The 27,782-nt window shown below is 32.2% G+C and overlaps 4 protein-coding genes across 4 annotated transcripts; 2 read left to right on the top strand and 2 right to left on the bottom strand.

Annotated features, from left to right (window-relative positions):
- Positions 1–1,850: 1,850 nt before the first annotated feature.
- Positions 1,851–2,192, top strand: LOC110652577 (protein PELPK1-like). Its single transcript, XM_021804446.2, has one exon. The coding sequence runs from the start codon at positions 1,851–1,853 to the stop codon at positions 2,190–2,192; it is 342 nt and encodes a 113-aa protein (XP_021660138.2).
- Positions 2,193–9,076: 6,884 nt separating this feature from the next.
- On the bottom strand, positions 9,077–9,430 carry LOC131172806 (protein PELPK1-like). The gene has a single exon (XM_058134335.1). The coding sequence runs from the start codon at positions 9,428–9,430 to the stop codon at positions 9,077–9,079; it is 354 nt and encodes a 117-aa protein (XP_057990318.1).
- Positions 9,431–14,103: 4,673 nt separating this feature from the next.
- LOC110636436 (protein PELPK1) lies at positions 14,104–14,750 on the bottom strand. Its single transcript, XM_021786145.2, has one exon. The coding sequence runs from the start codon at positions 14,683–14,685 to the stop codon at positions 14,332–14,334; it is 354 nt and encodes a 117-aa protein (XP_021641837.1). The 5' UTR covers positions 14,686–14,750; the 3' UTR covers positions 14,104–14,331.
- An 894-nt stretch (positions 14,751–15,644) lies between these two features.
- On the top strand, positions 15,645–15,989 carry LOC131172805 (uncharacterized). Its single transcript, XM_058134334.1, has one exon. The coding sequence runs from the start codon at positions 15,645–15,647 to the stop codon at positions 15,987–15,989; it is 345 nt and encodes a 114-aa protein (XP_057990317.1).
- Positions 15,990–27,782: the final 11,793 nt, after the last annotated feature.

The raw sequence follows: 27,782 nt of genomic DNA, 5'->3' as shown, positions 1-27,782 counted from the left end.
ATAATGATTATACTGGCGCAACGCACAGAAAAAGCCTAGTATGAAATACAAAATCAAAAAAATGATTACACAAATTTGGGATTCTAGATAGCCAGAAACAAAGTAATACATACTTGAAACAAAATATATTATGGCATAATAACAGAACAATTGACAGAAGGATTTTAAAAATATTTTTATTTAAAATACAAAAATTAAATCTTTTAATAATACAAGATTTAATCTAGCATCGCCTATATTGTTGTGGAATAGGAAATCAAGATCTCGTATGACAAGCATAAAAAAGAAGTGAGGGAAAATTTTTGTTTAGACTAATGAAAGAATATTTTTTGATGACCTTATAAAAGAATACACTCATGTGGTTGATATCACATTTAATCCAAAACCCTAAGGTAATAAGTTTATGGGTCATTTTCATTTATATGTCTTTCACTCATCTTATCTTTTTCTGATGTGAAAATTTTATACTTATATATTCCCCGAACAAAATAATTACAATAAAAAAAGCATAACCAGTTCTTATTTTGGCTATGTTTTCTTTTTTGGTTCTAAAGTATAAAAATAAAGGAGTTTTATGCATTTTAAAGTACATAAACATTTTATTTATAATGAAGAGCCAAGGGCATAAAAATTCCAAGTTCTAGTATTTTTCTAAAGGAACGAAATCAGAAAATTTTCCATGCAAAAACTAGCTCAGCGGCACCTTTAGAATCATGAGAAATTTTATAATACAATAGGCAGTCCTAAATTAAATGGTAAGCTAATAAAAATTGAATATATAAAAAAAAGTCCTACAAATATGAAAATGGATAAAAATAAAATTATCAAACAGTTTTTTTTTTTTTCCTGATAATTGTGTTGATCTATATATTTAATTTTTAGTGGCTTGTCATTTCATGTATTCTTTATATACGGAATTATGAAGTTACTGAGCTCCAATTTCGAGTTTTTTTTTTCTCTATTTTCTTTGAATTTTTGTATTTTTTCAATTTAGCTCCGATTTAAGTGATACTAAAGCCTATTATTGGGTCATAAAAAGATTACGTTAAAATTTTGAGCCCCTCTCAATCCAGTTCCTATCGATTAAATTTCTCAAGCTAGTGAAATTTACAACTACTTAATTATGGCATATACAGAGTAGCATGGAGGCAAGAAATGAAGAATTAATAACTCCATTTTCAATAAGCTTATGAGAGGTCGCTAATAAGAATCTCTTTTGTTGAAAATATGTCTCAGCTGATACCTTAAATCAATAAATCCACTAGATCATTTAGTCTCATTATATACTTCTATATCCTTCCTTCCAAAAACCAACATCTTCTGTGAAGCTAGAAGAAGCAAAAAGAAATTAATTAACAAAGAGATGTACATGTACTTGCAGGATAGGTAAGTTGCACGTCTATAATTGACTTGTGCCTTTTGATTTATTATAGAACAAGAAGCAATAGCTAGCTTCCATTAGTAATATTTTAGCTTGGAATATAATCTTGCTCCTTGTTTTGTTTAGTTAAACTAATATATATATGTCTAACACTTTATTTGGTTGCAGCAAACAGGAAAATAGCCAACAAATAATTCTACTTAAAGAGAATGAAAACAAGAATAAGTCAAATAGATAACTTTCTATATTAAGAATGGAAGTTTTACAGGTGAGAAGTTGAACTACCTGCATACAAGCTTTCCCACCTACTCAAACTTCAAAAACTTGCCTATTTTCCACTTCCCAAATCTATAAAAGCCCTGCACAAGTGAAAATTAACACATACAAGACACGAGACAAATTTTAACATTTAGCAGTTTCTACAAGCTCTGTATACCTTTCAAATTAGTCCTTGTCTCTGCTCCAAGTTATGGCTAAAATTCACGCCTCATTCGTATTTCCACTTTTGGTGATTTCCCTGATAAACTACCACATTTTCCGGGTAGAGGCGCGTCATCTCCTGGAGACAACATTGCCTGAGGTACCTGAGCTTCCTAAGCCTGAACTGCCACCACTGCCTAAGGTTGAGCTTCCTCCATTACCTGAATTCCCAACCTTGCCAAAGCCTGAAATTCCCACTTTGCCAAAACCTGTATTGCCTGAATTGCCACCTTTTCCTCATCTGCCTGATGAGCTTCCCAAGCCCACATTACCTACCATACCAACTCTTCCCAAGGACATCACACCACCTCAGTCAACTGCTAGTCCTTAAATTAATAGCGACAATATTTCTGTTTCAATATTTGATTCTCTATATCAGACTTCAGAGTTTTGCTTCTTGAGGGCCTGATTCATGTATTATATGCAATGTTGTTTCAATTTCTTGAGTGTTGGTTCTGTTGAAGACTGTATTTTCTGCCAGTTGGAGTGTTGTTTCTGAGAGTGGTTCAACACATAGTAGAGGACCACTTATATTATCTACTATTTTATTCTGAACTAATCATTGAATTGCTAATACTATATATTGAATCATGCCTTCTTATCTAAAACTAAATCACCATGAATATCTCGTTTGCTGCTTCTGTGGGATGCCTAATTTCACTAAAATCGGTATTGGACTTTCTTTGTTAGCCATTAGCTATGTTCCCTGAAGTTTGTACTTTAGGTTGCTACCGTGTGCTTCTGTTTCCACAATGCGAGGAACGAACTAACTCACTTGTCAACAGAATCTAGCCTTGGGGTTTAAGCAACGTATTTTCAGTGCAACTTAAGGTTACAGTCACCATGTGAGGTTATCAGAAAGATAAATTGCAAATTGTGTTACCATTATATAGCAATTCCCCTATTGAGGGTAAGAACTTCTCACATGCGTCTCTTAAGAGTAAAGATAATGGCAATCATTGAATCAAAGAATCCAAGTTTGGTTAACGCTTCTAGTCAATAATTATATTTTTATGTTTTCAGGACAATTATGTTGGTAAAGAAAGAAATAAAATAAAATATTAGGAGATGAGCAAAAGATTTGTAGTGCTGGATTTTTGTTTATTTTTTCTGTTGTTAAAAAACACAGTACAAGACTTTAAATAATCTTAAAAGAGCAACAGAAAAAGCTAAAAAATAGGAACATAAACCCATGACCTGATTTAGTATCAAATATAATTGACCACTAACATGTTAACTAACAGATAAAAATCATTCTAAGAACCCCTAACCAAAAAGACATCAAAAAACACATGCTCCAAAAAAATTAGCCATCAACATTTTGAATCATTCTTTCAACGCTCCCCCTTGATTCAAAATCACATACTCCCAACTGTGATCTGAAGAACTAATGCTTGGCCTGGGAAAGTGATTTTGTAAAAACATCAGCTGTTTGCTCATTAGTACTGCGAAATTTCAGCACTATTTTACCATCAGTTACCAGCTTTCGAATGAAGTGATGATGCACATCAATATGCTTAGTTCTACCATGAAAAGCAGGATTCTTTGCCATTGCAATAGTGGACTGATTCTCACAGAATATTTCGATAGCTTCCTTTTGCTCAAGACTGAAATCTTCAATAAGTTTTATGAGCCATAAAGCTTGTTGTGCTGCTGAAGTTGCTGCTGCATACTCTGCTTCAAATGATGACAGGGCTATTATTTCTTGCTTCTTTGAACTCCATGTTACTGCTCCAGAACCAAAGTTGAAAATGTTGCTGGAAGTGCTTTTCCGATCATCTAAACATCCTGCACAGTTGCTGTCAATGAAACCAATTAATATAAAATTTGGCACTTTACAATACCAAATGTCATAATTCAGAGTTCCTGTAACATAATGAAGAAATCTTTTTGCTGCTTCAAAGTGTTGTTTCGTAGGGCTATGCATAAATCTGGACACAACACTCAGAGAGAAAGCAATGTCAGGTCTAGTGTGTGTCAAGTAGTTTAAACCACCAACTAAGCTTCTGAACAGCATTTGATTGGCTTTCTCGGTCCCATCTTCACGCTATAGTTTTTCCTTGATGTTCATTGGTGTGGTTGCCACTTCACAATTTGCCATATTAAATTTCTTCAAAAGATCTGCAGCATATTTCTTTTGGCATACAAAAAATCCATCATCACTTTGCATGACCTCTAGTCCCAAAAAATACTACAACAAACCCAAATTTGTCATCTCAAAATTTCTCAACATACAACACTTAAAATCATCAATTAAGGACTTTGAGGAACCCATATAAATCATATCATCCACATAATGGAAAACCACAAAAAAATCTCCATTACCTTGCTTCTTCAAGTAAAAAGAGGGTTCATTTTCACTTCTAATGAATCCCTTATCTTGGAAAAATGAATTAATCTTGCTATACCAGGCTCGAGGAGCTTGTTTTAGCCCGTAGAGAGCTTTTCTTAACCTGTAGACTTTGTTTTCATTACCATTGGTAACAAAGCCCGGAGGTTGTGAAACATACACTTCCTCTTCTAACTCACCATTCAAAAAAGTGGACTTCACATCAAATTGATACTCTGGTAATTGCAGCTAAGCAGCCAATGCCAAAATAATTCTCACAGTTTCAAAACGAGCAACAGGAGAAAAAATTTCTTCAAAATCTATACCTTGTTGTTGTGAGTATCCTTTGGCCACAAGCCAAGCTTTGTGCTTTTGGATGCTTTCGTCAGCATTATACTTTGTTCGGAATACCCACTTGAGCCCTACAACATTCTTTCCTTCTGGAATATCAACCAGCTCCCATGTTGAATTTTTTTCAATGGCTTGCATCTCCTCTGTCATAGCAATCTGCCAGGTAGGTTGTTCTGTAGCTTCTTCAAAAGAAGTTGGGTCAGTGATTAAAAAGGCAAAGTGACATGACTTATAAATTTCTCTAAGAGATCTGAATTTTCTTGGTGATGTTTCACTGCTATCGGTGGAGGGACTGGATGCTTGAGAATCTGAACTAGTAGAATTTGTAGCGTTGTTATCACCGGGTGAGGAAGGAGTTGAACTTGTAGGTGATGAAGGGGCTAAACTTGCTGGTTGTTCTACTTCAAAATCTCCTAGCACTTGATTTTTTATGCCTTCCTTGTCAGAATTCCACTTCAAAACTGCTTCTTCATTGAACACTACATCCCTGCTAATTATCACTTTGCCACTTATAGGATTATATAGACGATATGCTTTGGAATGAGGACTATAGCCAATGAAAATGCATTTCTCAGATTTTTCATCAAGCTTAGAACGAAAATTAACTAAAGAATATGCTACACAACCTAAGACTTTTAAGTGGCTTACACGAGGCTTCTTACCCATCCAAGCTTCATAAGGTGTTTGATTCAGAACTGCCTTTGTTGGTGAGATGTTCAGGAGATATACTGCTGTTGCAACTGCTTCTCCCCAAAAATGGTCTGGAAGTTCTTTTGCTTTCAACAAGCTTCTAGCCATTTCTACCACCGTTCAATTTTTTCGCTCCATGACACCATTCTATTCTGGTGTGCATGGTGCTGTTAGTTCCCTGCGAATGCCATTTTCATCACAAAAATAGTGAAATCATTAGATAAGAATTCACCGCCATGATCAGTTCGAAGTGCTTTTATGCTTCTCCCACTTTGCTTTTCCACCAATGCCTTAAATCTTCTGAAATTCTCAAAAATTCCAGATTTGAATTTCAAGAAATAAACCCAGCTCATACGGCTGTAATCATCTGTAAACAACAGAAAATAGCGACTTCCACCAAGTGACTCTGCTTTCATAGGCCCACACAAATCAGCATGCACAAGTTCAAGACAATTAGAAGCCCTCCATGATTTTCCAATAGGAAATGACCTCTTATTCTGCTTTCCATAAACACATCCTTTACAAAAAATAAGTTCACCAATTTTCGGCAAGCTAACAACCATTTCTTTCTAACTCAGAAGTTTCAAACCATTTAAATGCAAATGCCCATAACATAAATGCCACAAATTAGCCTCATTATCTCTCTTAACAACTAAGGCATTACCCACTACATTTGAAACATCAAGAGGAAACATCCTATTTTGTGTCATATGGACAGTTGCTATGGTCTAACTAGATTTTTTCTCATGAATAACACATGAATCACCATCAAATACAATAGAATATTCACTAGTCATCAACTGTCCAACACTCAATAAGTTATGAGCTAAACTAGGCGCAAATTGTACATCATAGAGGAGTTTAACATCACCTTGCACAGATTTAATGGCAATTGTACCTTTCTCTTCAACTTTCATCTGCTTGTCGTCTCCAAGTCGAACCTCACCTTTTTGTGACTCATCAAGTTCTTTGAACAATGATTTGGTTCCAGTCATGTGGTTGGAGCATCCACTGTCTGAAAACCATACATCTTTACTGTTGGCATCATTCTGAATTGGTGAATGAGCCATGAACAACCTACTCTCCTCTTCAATCTTCTTTGTAAAATTTGCTTGCTTTTGTTCTTCTCTCTGTTTGGTCCAACAATTAGCTTCTTTGTGGCCCGGTTTGTTGCAATATCTGCATTGAATTGAGCTCTTGTATTGCCATGGTTCTCCAAATTGGCCTCTACCTCTGCCGCCACCACGACCTCATCCACGAAATCCATTTCTGCCTCTGCCACGAATTGCTGAGTTTTCTATTTTTCCCTTAGAAGACTCCCCCTTCACCTGAAAGGCCTTTTCCTCAGACTTTTCATGGGACCTGCCAAGTCTAGCTTCATCTGCTAACAAAAAACTCATCATTTCATCAAAAGTATAAGTGGACAAGTCCTTAGTCTCTTCAATTGCAGCACTAATATAATCAAATTTTGAGCTCAGACTCCTTAACACCTTACTCATAACAATTTCATTACTTAAATTTTCACTATAAGACTTCATTTGATTGACAATCCCAGACACCCTAGATAAGAATTCTTGCACAAATTCTTTTTATTTCGTAATTAGAGTCTCAAAATCACGACGAAGAGTTTGTAATTTTACAGTAATTACCTTCTTGTCACCCAAATATTCTTGCTTCAAAATCTCCCATGCTTGTTTGGAGGTAGAAGCTGCTGAAATTCGAGGAAATATTTCATCCTCCAATGCTGATTGGATGAGCAGTAAGGCCTTTGCATCCTTCTTGTGATTTTCTCACAATCGCTGGTTAGGTTCAATAGGTGCTGGATTCGGTTCTTCATACCTGTTCTCCACCAAGTCCCATAGCTCTTGAGACTTGAACAGTGTCTTCATTTTGAGACTCCAAAGATGATATTTTTCACCTTTGAAGATTGGAATTATGGGCTGTGCTGCTGAGCTGGTTCAGTTGCTTGCCATGGCTTCCTCTCAATTTTGGGTTTTCTTCACTGCTCTGCTGGTTCATGTCTCTAACCACTCAAATCCCCCCCCCCCTGCCTCCCTTTTTTTTTTTTTTTTTTTTTTTACTTTACTCTTTTCCATGCTTGAGGAAAAGAGAGGACCGAAACATGGTCACTTTTGGGGCTTTATGTCTTTGTTTTGCTTAGATACCACACCTGTTGGTAAAGAAAGAAATAAAATAAAATATTGAGAGATAAGCAAAAGACTTGAAGTGTTGGATTTTTGTTAATTTTTTCTGTTTTTAAAAAATACAGTACAAGACTTTAAATAATCTCAAAAGAGCAACAGAAAAAGCTAAAAAATAGGAACATAAATACATGACCTGATTTAGTGTCAAATATAACTGACCCCTAACATGTTGACTAACAGATAGAAATCATTCTAAGACCCCCTAACAAAAAAAATATCAAAAAACACATGCTCCGAAAAATAAGCCATCAACATTTTGAATCATTCTTTCAACAAATTATTTTTCATTACATAGTTTGCACGAACACCATAGAATTGAGATTGCAGAAAATACCATAAAAAAATGTGCCTGTCAGATAGGTGAGCAGTGAGCTGTTTGTAAGTGACCCACGTTATCTGATTAATTAAAGAGCTATATTAATGGATCATTAGTCTGCAACCCAACAAACTTATTACCCCTCCTGCTAATCCCCTCATAAAGAGACACAAATTACTCAATTAACATAAGAATATAAGCCCGCGGAAGTTTCTATATTTGAGAAGTTGAACTATCTGCATACAAGCTTTCCTACCAACTCAAAATTGAAACTTCCCTATTTTCTATTTCCTATGTCTATAAAAGCCTTGAAAACTGCATACAAAGTGACAAGGAAAAATTGCACATATTGCAAGAAGCAATTGCTGCAAACTCTAAATTAATTATGGCCAATCTTGCTACCTCATCCCTCATGTTTCCTCTTTATTTAATCCCAAAACCACAATATTTAGCTGTATAATTTGCTGATAATTTTCTTATTGACGAACTGCAACACAGTTCATATCGAGGCACGGCAACTTTTGGAGACTACACTCAAATTTGTTAACCTAAGGAGGGTGGGATAATGGCCTGCATCATGAAGTTCCTTAAGAAAGTGTTACTCTTGTAACTATTATCGATAAATAGATAAATATTATTATTTTAATAAACATATTATTATAATAATTATTTTAATAAAAAAATATTTTTATTAATATATGCTTCAATCAACATTATAAATTTAATTTATACATATAATTCATTCATATACATATATCAAACGCATTTAACCATACAAGCTTAATTGTTACTCTTTTTTACGCGCAATATCAAATATGATTAATAGTATTAATTGTTGCAATTGTAACTATTACACCGTTAGCAGTTATTTTAATAGTTGTTAATCCCATTTCATTCACCCCGTACCAAATGCACGCAAATGGTAAACACTAAAGAAGTTAATTCACCATTCACAATTTAAGACATGTTTTGTTAACTGTTTAGTGAGAGATGGATACTTAGATCATTGGACAAAGTTTTTAACTAGATGTCAAGAAAAAGGAAAGAAAATACATGAATAGGAGAATAGTGCGATGATGATATTTGAATGAAAACACAACACTAATTGCTAGTAATAATCATTAAAATATGAAAAATTACAATCATAAAACCAATATATCATAACAAACCAGCTATAATAATATCACTCAAAACCATAAAATAAATGACAAGCAACTCGCAAAGTTACAAATAACTCCACAGAAACACAACAAAGGAATGTAGCAACAGTCTTGTAATATATGGTCAATGTTTCCAATCCCCTCCCACAATTTAATGCAAAATATTTAGTTGCCAGGTGGTGGAGAGAGGAATGGGATTGGGATTGAGGGAATTGTAGTTGGGATAGTGGGGATTGAGGGGATGCTTGGCAATGGAGGCAAAGCAACCTTAGGAACACTAGGCAAGCTAGGAAGTGGAGGTAGTGTAGGCTGAGGTAGAGATGGATTTGTAGGCAATGTGGGCTGCGGCAGAGTTGGGAGACCGCCAGGCAATGGTGGTAATGAAGGCATTGGCAAATTTGGCACTAAAGGTACAGTTGGTAATTGCTGAAGATGACGAGCAGCTAACCCAACATCCATGCTTGAAAATAACAAAGCGATCAAGAATGCAGCAAAGATCATGCACTTGAAAGAAGCCATGGTGTCACTAGATCTTTAAGTGAATTAAAGATCTTCTTGTTATGTTTGGAATGAGGGAAAGCAAGGTCAGGTCTTGGGATTATATAGGAACTGAGCTAGGCTTAGGTAGGTGATTTAGCTGGGGAAAAATATGAAACTCTTCAAGTAGTTGGCTAGATATTGAAATTAGGATATTCTCAATTGCAAGCAGGTCAAAGTAAGCAAATTAGCAGATACAGAAATAGACCAACCAAACCACCAAACAAAATTATCAAAATAGTTTTGTCACTGCAGGGCAATCTAAACATCCTGCTGGAATTCTTATATACGTAGTGCGTGTTTGGTTGTTTAACTATAAATATCTCTGTGTCCCACCTTTAAAGTAAAAGTGCTAAGATACCCTTGAGATGTTTAGTCTTGTGGTTAAGATGTTTATGTTTGTGAGATAATTTTAATTATATTCAATTTTTTTTTTTAATTTTGATAATTTTATTAAAATTTAAAATTTTTGTTTCAATTATATTTGTCAAAAAGATTGAAATAAAAAATATTTTTACCGTTAATTAAATAAAAATAATTGTTAATATTTTGAGATTTGGGGCCATACATCCTTTCAAGATTCCCACATTAATCACGTCTCGGTGACTTGTGTTACCTTTACAAATAATTTGGGAATTGCTACACTGACTATTATATATATATATATATATATATATATATATATATATATATATATATATATATATATATTATTAATTATTTTATATTTTATTTTTAAAATTTTTTATTTTTCAAAAATTTTTTAATAAAAATTTCATAATAAAAACAATTAAAATCTATCTATATATAATATAAATATAAATATTTGCAATAAGTATAAATATATAAGTATATGTAATTAATATATATTAATATAATATAATAATATTTATTTATTATTATAGTATTAAGAGAATATCTGATTGATTCCCTGCTAGTTTATTTAACTTTTGGTTAGGAGAAAGAAGATGTTTCTGAGTTTAATACTATTATTGCTGACTGTAAAGAGTTTTTTAATAAGGTAGGTCCTTCACCTTATCTTGGGTTAACAAGTCTGTCGATAGAGCAGCCCATGTTCTGGCCGGGGATGTTTTAGCTCATGACAGTCTCTGTTTATGGATGGAGCCTCCCAAACTCTTGTTCTTGTATTCTCCTCGAGGAGGAATATGCTATTTAATAATATCTCTCTTTCTCTAAAAAAAAAAATAATAATTATTAAATAATTTATATATAATTAAAAATATTATATAAAAATATTATAAAAAAAAATCACGTTTAATCCTTTAAAATATTTGCGTTAAGAAAATAATTAAGACTAAATTTTTTTAACAAATATAATGAAAATATTTTGTTTCAGAAACATTGAGAAAATGTATAAAGTTTGAAATAAAAATTTTTTGGCATCCTAAATCATAAATTATTATATGTAATTATCAAAAAAGTGAAACAAAAATAAAGAAAATACAAACACAAAGACTGTAAAGTTAACACAATTTAATGCATTAAAATCAGATAGGTTATCAGGCCTGCCCTAGCTAGCCGCCCCAACCTTCACTCTCTGTAATTTTTTTTGCCAACTTAATTTCATCGTGTTTTCTTCCCCTTTCTTTTTGTTGATGAGCTCTATCTGCCAATGACGTATTGGCTTGTGATTAGGCCTTACGATGACAATATCTCATATTTGAGTTTGGAGAACATTCAATATTGTATCATTTGATTTGGGGATCGGCATCTCACTGCCTGTCTCTTAAAATTGTTAGGTTATTTAAAAGGACCAGACAGTAATTAGTCCAGCCTTGGTGAGATTCGATAAGTGACGGAGTCAGAATTTTAATTTGAGGGAGTTCAATTAAAATACATTATTTGTTATTGAATTACTTATTTAGGTGTTGATTAAAAGGATTGAATAATTAATAATGATAACCATTTCATAACTATAAAATAAAATTTACATAAAATTACTATTAAACTCAATTAAAATTTTTAAAACTCTCAAAGTTTTATATTCATTAAAATTTAATATAAAAATAAAAAAAATTATAAAATTACCATTAAATATTTGAAAATTTTTAAAATTTTAAGAGGCTCAATGCTCCTCTTGATTCTGTTTCTCGAGATGATGACGATGACGATGACGATGATGATGATGAGAAGAAGAAGAAGCTATATCCGCTTTTATCATTTTGGATTTGTAATATTTAGTTACTGGTTTTGTTTGTTTCTTCTTTATTGTCTTTCTTCAATGAGATTGAGAGTTGTGTTTTTGTTTAATACAAACAAAGAACATTGAAGTTTGGAATAAGGATGAATTTGCCGCTTATTTATTGGAGTTTAATTTAATTTATTTTTAATTTTTAATTTAATTTAATTTATAAATTTTGATTTATGTTTAAATTAATTAAATTATTTAATATGTGTTATTTCTTAATAATAAAATATTATTTTTATATTATATAATTATTTAAATAAAAAATAAAAATATTATTTTTATTATTAATATTATTAATTAAACTGAAAATATAAAAAAATATATTTATATTTTCATATAATTAATTAAAATTAAAAATTATTACTATAATTAATTTTAATGATTTAAATAAAAAAAATATGATTTTGTATTTTATACTTTTAATTTAAAATTAGAAAATTATATTAAATAAAACTAAAAATATAAAAATATTATTTTTTTTATATTATTAATTAATATTAAAAAAATAAAATATAAAAATAACTAATTATAGTTAATTAATTAAGACTAAAAATAATTAATTAAGTCATTAATATTAGAAAATAATTAATTTTAAAAATATTTAAAAAATTAAAAAAATAATTCATAAATGATGAATGGGTTACCCCCTCACAAATTTAAATTAAATTAAATATAAATTAAAAATTAAAATTAAACTAAATTGAATCACTCAATAAATGCACAGAAAAAATTAGACTTTATTAAGTTTCAGGAGAGGCTACGCGTGTGCATTGGATGAAGACGTTAAAAAGGAGGTGTATGTGGCGAAATTATCTGAAAGCAGTAGAGCGTTACACGTTATAACCATAATGGAAGGAGAGAAAAGGGGTTCACACACTATCAATAATTTTTTATTTATTTTTGTTTTATAACCTTTTTCATCTTGTTTTTTTTTTTTGTTCTTATACATTCCTTTTGTTATCAGATTTTGTTTTTGAATTTTCATATTATTTGTTTCCATTCTAAGCTTTGTATTAAAAAAAAAAATCTTACTAATAAACTTTAATTTAGTGATATTATAGTAATTTTTAATACTATAAAATATCAAATTGAAATCATAAGAAAAATCAATTGTATAAAAAAAAAAAAAAATCTTAAGCCATCCAGTGGAGTTAGTCTAAGTGATAGATATGGGCACGGATCGATTCAGATGGGGAGCACACTAAAATTATTTATACTAAATGTGCACCAAACTAATATAAGGAAGTATGCTCTTAAAATCACTCAAGAGAAAACTCACTCAAGAGAAAACTTAGTCTCAGTACTCGAAAATTAGATCAAAAATACCTAGGGGTGAGCATTCGGTTCAAATCGAATCGAACTGAATTAAATTATAAAAATCGAATCGTAAATTTTAGAAATCGAACCGAACTGAAATTAATGAAAAATCGAATCGAATCGAATCACTTTATTTCGGTTCAGTTCGGTTTAAACCGATCTGTTTGATTTTTGATTGATTTTTTAATTTAGACTTGATTTTCAAGTTATTTGGTCTAATTTTAACTTTGTTTGAACCTAATAACCATTAATCAATGAAATTAAACAATTAATATATATAAAATTAAATATAATTCATAAATTTTCCATAAAAATAAATTAATTCAAAAATCAATTCGATTCGATTTAATTCGATTTGACTATATAAATTACCATTCGGTTCGGTTCTGTTTAACCGATTTTTTTCTCTTTAAAACCAAACTGAACCGAAATAACCAAAATTTTTATAAATTAAAATCGAACCGAACTGATTGAATTTTAAAACCGATTCGATTGAACCGAATTGACTTGGTTCGATTCGGTTTTTCGGTTTGAACCGAATTCTGCTCAGCCCTAAAAATACCCTTAACTGTATGTAAAAAAAAAAAAAAATTTTTAAGGTATTAATTATCTCATATTTTATTGTATTTATTGATAAAAATGAAATAGTAATATATTTTCAGGATGTAATAAAAGCCTTCAAAGCTTGCATACAGCAAAACTCAAAGACTTTAAATGATAAATTTCAAGTGGTTTGTTGTGGTAGGATAGATAAAATGATTTAATATTCTCTAAGAAGTTTAACAGGGATTTATATATTTTGGTAATCAACGTCTCTAAAAAGACACAAGATTTAGACAAGAAGTTATGGATAAAACAACTACCTTACGTCTAATCTTTATGGAAAATAACTGACTTTATCTCTCAATTCAGGCTCCTATGAAGGATTTATATTATATTCTGTCATTTCAAGTAAGATTAACATGCGGAATGACAAATTAATTATGATAATTTTCCGTTAAATTATTAATTTAATGACAATTTCGAGCTTCTTTAGTATTATGTGAAAACTAATATCGATTGATTGTTTAATGTGCGAAAGAGAATTAGTGCAATGATGATATATGGATGAAATAAAAAAAAAATACTATTGCTAGTAATAATCATTGAAGCATGAAATAAGTACAATCATAAAAGCTTTCATCATAACAACCTGCTATAATAATATCGCACAAACCCATAACATAATTAAATGACAATGAACAGCTAACAAAGTCACAAATAACTCCACAGAAACACAGCAAAGGGATGTAACAGCAGTCTTGTAATATATATGATCCAAGTTTCCAATCTCCTTCCACAATTTAATCCAAAGTATTTAGTTGCCAGGTGGTGGAGAAAGGAATGGGATTGGGATTGAGGGAATTGTAATTGGGATAGTGGGGATTGAAGGGAAGCTTGGCAATGGAGGCAAGGCAACCCTAGGAACACTAGGCAAGCCAGGAAGTGAAGGTAGTGCAGGTTGAGGTAGAGATGGGTTTGTGGGCAATGTGGGCTGTGGCAGAGTTGGGACACCGCTAGGCAATGGTGGTAATGAAGGCTTTGGCAAATTTGGCACTGAAGGTATAGTTGGTAATTGCTGAAGATGACGAGCAGCTAACCCAACGTCCATGCTTGAAAATGACAAAGCGATCCAGAATGCAGCAAAGATAAAGCACTTGAAAGAAGCCATGGTGTTGATAGATCTAAAAGTGAATTAAAGATCTTTTTGTTATGTTTGGGATGAGGGAAAGCAAGGTCAGGCTTTGGGATTATATAGGAACTGAGCTAGGCTTAGGTAGGTGATGTAGTTGGGAAAGACTGTGAAACTCTTCAAGTAGTTGGCTAGACATGGAAATCATAATATTCTCAATTGCAAGCAGGTAAGAATAAGCAAAAATTAGCAGACACAGAAATGGATCAACCATACCACCAAACAAAAGCATCAAAATAGTTTTTTTCGTCACTGCAGGGCAATCTAAACATCCTGTTGGAAATCTTATATGTGTAATGCGTGTTTGGTTGTTTAACTACAAATATCTTTCTTTTGATTATCACGCATCAACAGGGTATAAGACGAGTCTTAAGTATAAAAATTTGGACAATCCTTCACCTTAGCTAACTTTTCCTCTACATGGTATCAAAACTTGCTTTTGTCCCAATATTTAGCCACCTGCAGATGTTTAGTCCTACAAACTTTACATTACAAGGAGCCAACTTCTAGAGTTAAATTAGTCTTCCGTTCCATTTTCCCTACATTTATCATCAAGATTAATGAAAAAGTTTATAAACTAGGATGCTTTTTGTACTTGATAGATGTTATGGATGGTTGATGGTTGAAGATGTCATTTTCTATAAAGAAAAGTTATAAAACTATGTTAGAAAATCCAACAATTAGATCACAGAATTATCTATTACTCAATATATCTCCTACTTATCCAACATAAATCTAACTTTGACAGTTACAGTGACACCTCTCTATCCCACACCTATACTTGTTAACTTTCAAGTGGAAGACTTGTGAGATGGTGCACTAACTAGTTATGGGCCATGCCATATCATCTGCCATTGTATAAGCCCATTCACAGCCCTGCATTTTTCCCATCCAAAACCATAAGATTACCTTTGTATTATAGCAATCGTCATTTAATCATGGCCTCTTTCAACATTTTCATCCTTGGTTTATTTGTTGCTGTGTCATCTTTAAGCATGGATGTTAGCTTAGCAGCTCGCAATCTTTTGCAATTGCCGCCTTTGCCAGAGCCTGCAGTGCCACCAATCCCTGCTATTCCAACTCTCCCCCCGCCCACGTTGCCAACCTTGCCAACCACACAACCTTCTCTGCCCAACCCCACTCTGCCTCCACTTCCTAGCTTGCCTACCTTGCCTGCTGTCCCCAAGGTCACCTTGCCTCCACTTTCAAGCATCCCCTCAATGCCCAATATCCCAATTACAATCCCCTCTATCCCATTCCTTTCCCCACCACCTGGAAACTAGACCTTTATAATTCTCATGTGGACCTTAATTAGAGTCGTATTAGAAGGCCATATTATTTCTTCCCTTCATTATCACTTGGGAGTTGTGTGCGTGCGTGTGTGACATTATGATCGTCTTGGTTCTTGTTTAAGTTCACCTATTTCAGTATTATTACTTTCTTCTTTTATTGTATTGGATTTTCTTATCTATATATGATTTATTATAGAATCGAGACATAAATAAATGTGACTTATGTATTTTATAAGTGAGATTATCATATAGACTGAACCTAAAAAAAGAAATTTCTAAAATAGCTCTCATATCTTGATTTACCTAATTACAATGTTGATCTGTTCTCATGTAACACCCCAATTTAGCAATAATAATAAAGACTAATTTATAAAAGATTTGAGGAAAAAATTTTACTTTTTATTTAGACTTAAAAGTGGATTTTTAAAAATTTGGGTGAAAAAGAAAATCTTGCAAAAGCTTAAGGACCGAGAGGGAATTATTTAAAATAATAATAATAATAATAATAAATGATTTTCTAGAATTGTGTTCCTCCACCATACTAGTGGGATACGTGGCACTAATCTATTTAGAAGAAAAGAAAAAGTAAATTCTAGATCAAGCCGAAGGGAGAGGGAGGAAGATATTTTATTTTCCTTTAAAAAAAAAAAATCCTTTCTGCCATTCTTTTTCTAGGGAGTTCCATCTCCATTATTCTTATCAAAAGAACCATAGCTCTTTTATCCACGTTAAAGTTTAACTCCATCACTTTTAAGAGATTAAAGAACCAAAAAAATATGTATATATTAAGGAGAATGGTGCCGTACTTGTGTTGTCGTAGATGGAAGATATGGCAAACCAAATGAGAGAAAAAGTTTTTCAGCACTTCTCCATGAGATATTGGGTTTTTCTTAAGAAAGGTGAGTACCTAAACTTTAATTTTCTCTCTTAGTGTTAGCATAATTACAGTAATTAGCATGATTATAAGAGATTTATGTAGCATAATTACAGCAATTAGCATGATTATAGGAGATTTATAACATAATTATAACAATTATTATTCTTGTCTAAATTAGCTCATATTCTTATGTATAAATAGATGTAATACCTCTGTAAATAATACACAGACAAATACATAATATTTTCCTTCATTACTTGTATTCTTTCTTCTAACATGGTATCAGAGCCGTAAAGCTTTTATTTCTAGTTTCTGGGGTCTCTCTTTTCTCTCTACAACCTATTCTGGTTCATTCTTTCATTCCTATTATTATACCATTTTTTTTTCTCCTCATATTGTTATCAATGGAGAAATCTGATATTTCAAAACCTATTGCAACTGCTCTTGCAACTACTCGATCCTCACATCAGAAATCTGGCAATCAACTCTGTAAGAATTGTAATCAAATTAGTCATGCTTTTGCATATTGTCCTACTATAGAATGCATATATTATCATGGTTACGGTCATATTCTTGCACATTGTCCCACACGCCCTCCAAGACCAAAAGGAGGGCATTCTAAATTCAAGAATGTCTTAAAGCCTGGATCTTCCTCTGTCACTGCTGTTGCTGCTACTGAGGGTTCTACTACCATCACCATGAGTGATCTTGAGCCACTATTCAAACAGGTTATCTCTTCTAAATCTCCTGCTGTCATGTCTGCCACTCCAGGTAATTCTTTTTGGCTTTTTGACTCTTCATGTTGTAATCATATGACCACTAATCTTAAATTCTTGTCTTCTGCAAAACCTATATCTTCCTTACCACCAATCCATATTGTAAATGGTACTAAAATGAACATCACACATACTGGTCATGTGTCTACCACAAATCTTCATCTCTCTGACACCTATTATATCCCTAATTTGGCACTCAATCTTATTTCTATTGGTCAGTTATGTGAAAAAGGACTAAATGTTATTTTTTCTCCCCATGGTGTCCAGGTACAGGATCCACAAACGGGACAGATTCTTGGGGAGGGTCATAGAGTGGGTCGATTATTTGAGCTTGCATCTTTACATCTTCCTCAGAGATTTGTGTCTGCAGCTACAATCCCTAATTTCTCCATTCACCAATGGCATCTTCGTCTTGGTCATGCTTCTGCCAGTAAAATTCAACCTTTAATTTCTCGTGGATTATTAGGATCTACTAAGTTTGAGTCATTTAATTGTTTAAATTGTCAGCTTGCAAAATAACTCGCATTATCTTTTTCTCATAATAATACTACTTCAGACACTCCTTTTGGTTTAATTCATTCTGACATTTGGGGTCCTTCTTCTATTTCTTTAATGAATAGTTTTCGTTATTTTGTGATATTTATTGATGATTATTCTCAGTTTACTTGGATATATTTTTTGAAACATCGATCTGAGTTATCACAAATTTACATCACATATGCAAAAATGATTAAAACTCAGTTCTCTTGTGATATTAAAATTCTCTAAACAGACAATGCCATGGAATATCGTGATTCTTCTTTACTTCAGTTTCTTAGTCAATAAAGCATCGTTGTTCAACGTTCTTGTCCTCACACCTCTCAACAGAATGGGCGAGCCGAATGCAAGCATCGCCATATTCTTGATTCTGTACGTACTCTTCTTCTTTCTGCCTCATGTCCAGAAAAATTTTGGGGAGAAGCAGCTCTTCATGCTGTTTATATTATTAACCATCTTCCTACCTTGGTTCTTCATAATTTATCTCCTTTTGAAAAGTTGTTTGGACAACCTCTTGACTATTCCATACTTAAACCTTTTGGATGTATTTCTTTTGTTCTTTTACATCCTCATGAACATACCAAATTAGAACCCCGTGCTCGTCTATGTTGTTTTCTTGGTTATGGCATTGAACACAAAGGGTATCGTTGTTGGGATCCTGTTTCTAATAATTTACGCATCTCTCGTCATGTTACCTTTTGGGACAATACTATGTTCTCTTCTCTTTCCAAATTTCATCACTCTGTCAATACTGACTCTCTATTTTTCATTGACTCCTCCAAAGAGCTGTTTCCAAGTCCTGATCTAGGTGATTATGATGTGCTCAATATTAGCCCAACTACACCTGCCCCTGTTGAATCTGCACCAGTTGTTGATCCAGTACCTGCGCCTGCATCTCCTTCTAGCACTACTCTTCGTTGTTCTACCCGTGTAAGAGAAACTCCTCATTATCTTTCTGATTTTTATTGTTACTCTACTATTGCAACCCTTCATGAGCCTTGTTCTTATCGTGAGGCAAGTACTGACCCTCTTTGGCAGCAAGCTATGACTGACGAACTTCAGGCTTTAGAGAAAACTCATACTTGGAATTTAGTTGATCTTATTAGTTGCAAATGGATTTACAAAATCAAGACCCATTCTGATGGAACTATTGAACGCTACAAAGCTCGCTTAGTAGCCAAAGGGTGCACTCAAGAGTATGGTATCGACTATGAAGAAACTTTTGCTCTAGTGGCCCGATTAACATCTATTCGCAGTCTCTTAGCTATTGCTGTAGTTCGTAAATGGAAACTTTTCCAGATGGATGTCAAAAATGCTTTTCTTCATGGTGATTTAACAGAAGAGGTTTATATGCATCCTCCTCCTGGTTATCATTCTCCTCATAAGGTTTGCAAACTTCGGCGAGCCTTATATGGATTAAAACAAGCTCCCAGGGCCTGGTTTGCCAAATTTATTTCCACTCTTGCTCAACTTGGTTTTCTCTCTAGTCCACATGATTTTGCATTATTCACTCGCCAAACTGACAGTGGTATTATTCTTCTGTTGCTTTATGTTGATGATAAGATAATAACAGGAGATGATTCATCTGGTATTTTAGAGTTACAACATTATCTCAATCAACATTTTGAAATGAAAGACCTGGGTTCTCTCAGCTATTTTTTGGGTCTTGAAGTTTCTCAAAATTCTGATGGCTATTATCTATCTCAAGCCAAGTATGCGTCCGACTTACTTTCTCGAGCAGGCATCATTGATAGCAAAACAGTATCAACCCGATTGGAGCTCAATTGCAAACTTACACCTCTTGATGGCACTCCTCTTGATGATCCTACTTTATATCGATAGCTTGTCAGAGTCTTGTTTATCTCACAGTTACTCGACCTGATATTTCATATGCTGTTCATCTGGTCAGCCAGTTTATGTATGCTCCTCACTCAAGTCATTTCTCTGCAGTACTTCGAACCATTCGTTATATCAAAGGCACTCTTTTTCATGGTTTGCACTTTTTCGCTACCTCCTCTCTAGTATTATCTGGCTACTCTGATGCTAATTGGGCTGGTGATCTGACAGATTGTCGCTCAACAACTGGTTATTGTTTCTTCTTGGGTAATTCTCTTATCTCTTGGCGTAGCAAAAAGCAAACTGTTGTTGCACGTTCTAGCACAGAATCTGAATATAGTGCTCTTGCTGATGCTATATCTGAATTACTTTGGTTACGGTGGTTATTAACTGATTTGGGTGTCACTCATTCTTCTGCCACAATGCTTCATTGTGATAATAGAAGTGCCATACTGATTTCTCATAATGATGTATTTCATGAGCATACCAAACTCATCGAAATTGATTGTCATTTTGTACGTCATCATGTTGCTCATGACACCATATGTTTGATTCCTGTCTCCTTTGTCAGCCAAACTGCTGATATATTCACCAAAACGCATCCTCCCGCTCGCTTTCAGGATCTCTTAAGCAAACTCAAGTTGGCACATGTACTACCACCTTGAGTTTGAGAGGGGGGGGGGGTGTTATCATAATTACAGCAATTAGCATGATTATAGGAGATTTATATAGCATAATTACAGCAATTAGCATGATTATAGGAGATTTATAGCATAATTATAACAATTATTATTCTTGTCTAAATTAGCTCATATTCTCACGTATAAATAGATGTAATACCTCTGTAAATAATACACAGACAAATATATAATATTTTCCTTCATTACTTGTATTCTTTCTTCTAACACTCAGTATTTTAATTTTCTTAAACTTGTCAGTTGTCATAGATTGTATTATATTTCTCAATACCTCTAGAGAGATGATGGGTATGTTTATTGGAAAATTGGGGCAACTATAGCATCGGGGATATTAACTTGGCATAGTTAGGTTTTGATACACATAATAAAGCTGAAATGAGAATATTTTTACACTTTAATTAATCACAACAGACACAAATTGCATTTGGAGAAATGTTTAAAACTAAATCCTCATCCTACAACTCCTTCCGCTTGTATTTTTAAGAGAATACAAGAGTTTCCAAGGCTGGAAGGACTGAAAAGAGAGAGAAACATAGTCAGAACTGTAGAGAGTATGTAACCATAGGGAAAATTGACGCCACTTGCCAATATCATCTCCATCTCTAGCAACCAGCAGTAGCTGGGACAGCAACTGGCCTTGAACCTTCTGCTTTCTCATGTTCCATGTTAAGAATCTTGTTGTTGATCAAGTTATGGAGAGCAATTACATTTCGGTTCAGGGAAGAAGGATAGATAACCAATATCATATAATTGGTTTTAACAGCAAAAGCCTTGATTAAATTAGCTACATTGAGGTTTGGAAGTAGATTGAATACATGCTGTAAATGGTACAAATATGTGATATTTTAGAAAGGTAAAAGTTGGGGTATCTTTAAAATACTCTGTATATAAGTGATATTTTAGAGATCCTAATAGCCTTAAATTGGGTATAATATTGACAGGTTAAATCAATTTAATTTATTTATATGGTTTATAAGGTTAGAAAAAAAAATATTAATTACAAATATGTGCCAATAAAAATAATATTGTGTGGGTTTTAGAGCATCTCATTTGATAATTATGGGTAGTTGTGCGGCTAACTCAAGGGCTGTGTAACTTGCAGCCACAAGAAGACATATTTACCTTCGGAAAGATCTTAATTTGGTTTGACCGTGAATTTGGAGAATGGGACAGGACGTAGAACTTGTTACTTGGTGCCTGAACATGGGTGCTGATAGAAAAGTGATGAATTGTTCGACAATTCACGTGCTAAATGGATTAGAATTGAGCTCAAGCTCCAGTAGCATTACATTTTAAAGTCGCTAACGATGCACATTAGTAGAAAATTAAGAACTACGTGGACTTGATCTTCCATGTTAAAATAAAGGTACATAGGCAGCGTTTGGGCACGGTCCAAAATTGGTAAAATTTTATTCTCTTTACTTTCAATGTCCCTTTTTCTAGTTTCCTAAATATTTGGATTTGAAATAATATTTCTAAATATGATGTCTTAATATATAAATTTATTTATTAATATATTTAATTAGCCACTTGGAAAAAAAAATTATGTTTATAGTAGGTATTTATAGTTAGTTGATCAATTGTTTATAGAAACCTATAGTTTAGTTTCAGGTTTCACACATTTTAATTAGGAGAATGGGTGTGACATCTCACACCATATTATTTCTGTTTATTAAGCTTTTTATTTTCTTATTTTCTTTTTCTTTTTTTGTTAATTCAGTGTCATATGAATATATATAAATCTTTATAACATATAGATGAGCTCCAATCAACAAGCATCTCACGTTTCAATTATAATATAATTCGCTAATTATAGTCACAAATTGCAGGTAGGACTCTAACTAACATATTTAAAGAAAAATTCTTTCTCAATAGTAAAACCTAGCAGACAATTACTGGAATGTCTGAAATTCTCAGAGGTTCAGGGTGAATATCTTCTGAACAACACTAGCTCTTTAGATGTTATATGGCCCCTGATAACTCTTCTTATGCTCCCTCTCAAAGTATTTTGGCACAGTCTTTCTAATAAGAAGAACAAACTCTATTTAATTAGGTGGAGAATGTGTCAAATGAGTCTAACATATGCATAGTTACTTTGTGGCTCATTCTGCACTCCAACAGTCAGCCTTCCGAACTTACTTACAAGCCATGTACTCTTAGGCAACTCATCTTTCTTTAAAGAAACAGTAACAGTTTCCAACATACAAATCTATAAATCATATGTTCACATTCCTTAACAAACGAAGAATTCTACAAAAATGAAATCTAGAAACTGATTCTGAAAATAAGAACTTTCAATTCATCTGGAGAAAAAAATATCATATTTGACATTTAGAGCAACTAAGTTTACCTTAAAACAAGCATACTCAGCGGACTCTCACTGAATAAACAGCGAGGTCTGTTGTTTAGTTTCCAGGCCAAAAAGTTAAATTTCATTTCTCATGGTGCTTCTTTTCATCAAATTTCATTTCTCATAGTGCTTAGTTTTTCATCAAATAGGTGACATATATGGAATTTTAAGTACTCAATTTCTGTAAATATCTTTTATCTAATATATTTATATAAAAGCTAAAAACTAAAAAATGGTTAATAAAAAATTGACAATATATAATTATTTAAATTTGAAATATTCGATAAAATGAAAGTATATAATAATAATAATAATAATAATAATAATAATAATAATAATAATGATGGTGGTGGTTACTTATCATAATATTAAGAGAGTAATCATTAAATAATTTATCATTTACACATACATAATTTGAAAATTAATAATTACTAATTACAAAGCAAAGTAAGACAAATTCTTTTATGGAGAATGCTAGGTAAAAATACCATAAAAAATAATGGCATGTGTCAGCACCTTGGGAAAACCTACATATTTTATATAGATATGGATATAGATGACCGTAGTGTGAAAGTGTGAGAGAGATCAGGTTTATGTGGCCTGAGTCATGCTACTAATCCACATTTATTGTGATTAATAGAGATAATTATGTAATTTTATCTTAAAAAAATAGTATTTTACATTATTGTTCTTTAATTAGTTTTATAGGAGAATGTGCACAAATAAATGATGAAGGGTATTGAGGACTTTTTATAAATGATTAAATAACATCATTTTTATTAAAAAAAAATTAATAATTGATTATTCTTACAGTATTATTAAATATAGAAAGATATTGAAAAAAGATAAATGCATTGAAAATAATAATAAATAAAGGTAAAATTAGAAAAAAAAATAATAATTATTTTTTAAATTTTTTAAAATAACAAATAAAGTAGGACTTTTTTTTTTTTAAATTATCCATTAATAGCTAACGAGTACGCATTCATTGATATGGTGTAAAATTTTTTCCTCATTATGGGGAAAATTATGAAAATGAGCAGATTGTTATGGTCATATGTAAAGGTCGAATTGGAAAAAGGTCGAATTGTAAACTGAGTTTAAAAAAGGTCGAATTGGATGAGTTTGAATTGTAAACTGAGTCCTGGGTAGTTATAAATAAAGGATTTTCGATTAAATTTGAGTTGATTTGCCAAGCCATAAATTATTTTGATTTATGATATTAATTTTTTTATAAAAATAATTTTATTCATTTAATTTTTTATTCAATCAAATAAATAGGTGACTTAAATCGAGCTACACAAATTCATTTCAAATTTTGTTTGCATCAAAACAATTATGGTTCTAATGAATTTGAATCAGTCAAAATTTATCACCTTTACAATTTTTTCTCTGGTGTTACTATATAGATTAGTGTTGTCATGTGGTGCTTACTGTATAGAGATTGTTATGCTATATATATAAAGTAGATAATTTTTGCCTTATTGTTGTCATATGGATAGATTTTTCCTTGATCATATAGCACTCACTATATAGAAATTGTCAAGCTGTTATAGTAATTATTGTATTTTATATTAAATATTTAATTCTCTTTTTATTTTCTTTTTTAAGTATTTTTATTATTGTTATTGTTATCTCAATTTTCATGATTAAATGATTATTTTATTTAACAATTAATTCTCAAATCTCAAACTAGAAATGGAAACGGGTAGAGTACCCGAGAAAATCACCCTACCCGCACCCGAACTCGATTAATATTATTAAAATTCGAATCCGTCTCAAACTTGCTTAAAATTTATTCTTAACAACCCGAATCCGTTCCAAACCCGATTATTATTATCTCAAAAAAACTCGAACCCGTTTAATTTTATATATTTTATTTAATTTTAATTTTATATGTTTTAATTAATATTTTGTATAAAAAATTATTTTAATTAATAATTTACATTTTAAAAATTTAATAATTTCATAAAATATTTAAATTCTATTTTATATAAAATAAAATATATAAAAATTTATAAATATTATTATAAAAATATATATTTTATATTTAATTAAGTATTTATGTAAGCGAGTTCAGGTAACGGATACCCAATATATAAAATCCGAACCCGACCCGAACTCACAACGGGTATTATTTTTCAAATCTGAATCCTTCCCAAACCCGATCATATAATACCCAAACTCATCATATTAAAATTCGATCAGATCGGATACTCGCAAAAACCTGACTTGTTGCCATCCCTATCTCAAACCCTCCATAATTAACGATTGGTTGCCTACATATATATTACATAGCGCATGAGCATTTACCTAGTTCTATATATAACTATTGAGGAAATGATACCGCAGAACTTTATCAATTGGTTCAGTGGAAAAATAATTTGATAGAAAATAATTAACACAAGGAATTTAACATGGTTCGGCAATAATACCTAAATTCACGGGAGAAGACAATAAAAAAAAATTAGTAAAAAAATAGAAGATTTACAAAGACAATTAAATTACTCTCAATCCAATTACCTCACTACATCCAAATTTAACTCACACCAACCTCACAAGCTCAAGTTTTTAAACCACTCACTTGTGAATTTCTCGCAACATTCTTAGTTTGCTCTCTCACTGGCTTTTTTTTTTTAATCAGCAAAAAAAAAAAATTATTTAATAGAAGATCAAGAATAACTTAACATGAATACATTACCTACGCCTGTTGCACTCATTTTATATAAGCAATTTATAATAATTTTGCATTCATTTTGCCCTTATAATTAAATACTTTTTATGTTTTTAGCTTTATTTTAGTTTATTTATTAATTTTGGTTACTTTATATTTGATTTTTGTAATTTTGATGTTTTTAATAGGTTTTGTAGTACAGTGAAGGTCAATGATGTATTAAAAGATCATTTGAAGAAATTTGGAGCTTTTAAGTATGAAAAAGAGTTGAAGAAATCAGGTTTTGGAAAATTAAGTTTGTTGAGATTTGTTTGAAATGTTGCTTAGAGTATGTCACACTGCTTAGCCTATGACCTGGGGCAAGTTGCAAGTCAAGCACAGTTTAATTCCGGTATTTTCAGAGTTTTCAATGCCAAACCTATCAAGATTTGCTTAGGGTCCTGCTTGAGATCCTGCTTAAGGTATGTCGTAGTGCTTAAGGTGTAGCTTGGGTCAAGGTGAAAGTCAAGCATAGTATAAAAAAGAGTTGAAGAAATCAAGTTTTGGAAAATTAAGTTTGTTGAGATTTGCTTGAAATGTTGCTTAGAGTATGTCACACTGCTTAGCCTATGACCTGGGGCAAGTCGCAAGTCAAGCACAGTTTAATTCCGGTATATTCAGAGTTTTCAATGCCAAACCTATCGAGATTTGCTTGGAGTCCTGCTTGAGATCTTGCTTAAGGTATGTCGTAGTATTTAAGGTGTAGTTTGGGTCAAGGTGAAAGTCAAGCATAGTATGAAAAAGAGTTGAAGAAATCAACTTTTGGAAAATTAAGTTTGTCGAGATTTGCTTGAAATGTTGCTTAGAGTATGTCACACTGCTTAGCCTATGACCTGGGGCAAGTCGCAAGTCAAGCACAGTTTAATTCCGGTATATTCAAAGTTTTCAATACCAAACCTGCCGAGATTTGCTTGGGGTTTTGCTTGAGATCTTACTTAAGGTATGTCATGGTGCTTAAGGTGTAGCTTGGTGCTTAAGGTGTAGCTTGGGTTAAGGTGAAAGTCAAGCAAAGCGAAAAACTCATTGCTACACAAGCCTGTCGAGATTTACTAAAAGTACTGCTTACCCTATGCAAACAAGCCATGCAAAACCTAAAATTTACTTAAGATGTTGCTTAGGGTATGCAACATCATCAGTAGGCAGTCTAGAACGTGTAAAGCTTTGCTGACAAGGAAATTTTTACACCTCATCTCTTATTCATTCATTGGTTCTTGTCCATTTTTAGACCTACTTAAGGGCAACTTTTGGGATCATATAAAAGCATTATTTTTTAGTTTTTTCCCTAAGAAATAAGAAGGAAAGAAAATCACAAAAATAGAAAGGAGGAGAAACATCTTTAATCCTGGACAGAGGAACTGCTGCTGCCATTTTTGGAAGCTTTAGAATTCCAAGATTTTGGGTTTTTCTACCTGTGTTTTTCTATTATTAGTCTCTTATCATGTTTTTTTTTTTTTTTTTTTTTTTTTTTTTTTTTTTAACTTTTCATCATTTCCTCTTGTAAATATCAATATCATTGAGTAGAATCATTAGATTTCAAAGTTAGGAAACATGTTTTAGATTAATTTATGGATTTAGACTGATTTATTCTAGATTTTATATAAATATGAGTTTTAATTCTTCCCTTGTGTGCCTATTTTACTTGTCTAACGTTGGTACCCATTGGATGTTGTCTTCATCTTTGATTGAAGGATCGAAAGGTGAAAATCATTGATAAATATCAACATGATTGAGTAGAATCATTAGATTTCAAAGTTAGGAAACATGTTTTAGATTAATTTATGGATTTAGACCGATTTATTCTAGATTTTACATAAATATGAGTTTTAATTCTTCCCTTGTGTGCCTATTTTACTTGTCTAATGTTGGTATCCATTGGATGTTGTCTTAATATTTGATTGATGGATCAAAAGGTGAAAATCATTGATAAATAATCAATGATTAAAACTTAAAATCACTTAAATTTAGAAATAAACTTGGGATATAAGAGGATTCATTGA

This window comes from Hevea brasiliensis, chromosome 14 (assembly GCF_030052815.1).
Source record: "Hevea brasiliensis isolate MT/VB/25A 57/8 chromosome 14, ASM3005281v1, whole genome shotgun sequence".
NCBI lineage: Eukaryota > Viridiplantae > Streptophyta > Magnoliopsida > Malpighiales > Euphorbiaceae > Hevea > Hevea brasiliensis.
The sequence above is the reverse complement of the archived record's forward strand: the minus strand, read 5'-3'. Positions and strand labels throughout refer to the sequence as shown.

What these genes read in the sequence shown, in the direction of transcription:
- LOC110652577 (XM_021804446.2), top strand. Translation starts at nt 1,851, where the DNA reads ATGGCTAAAATTCACGCCTCATTCGTATTTCCACTTTTGGTGATTTCC.
- LOC131172806 (XM_058134335.1), bottom strand. Translation starts at nt 9,430, where the DNA reads ATGGCTTCTTTCAAGTGCATGATCTTTGCTGCATTCTTGATCGCTTTG.
- LOC110636436 (XM_021786145.2), bottom strand. Translation starts at nt 14,685, where the DNA reads ATGGCTTCTTTCAAGTGCTTTATCTTTGCTGCATTCTGGATCGCTTTG.
- LOC131172805 (XM_058134334.1), top strand. Translation starts at nt 15,645, where the DNA reads ATGGCCTCTTTCAACATTTTCATCCTTGGTTTATTTGTTGCTGTGTCA.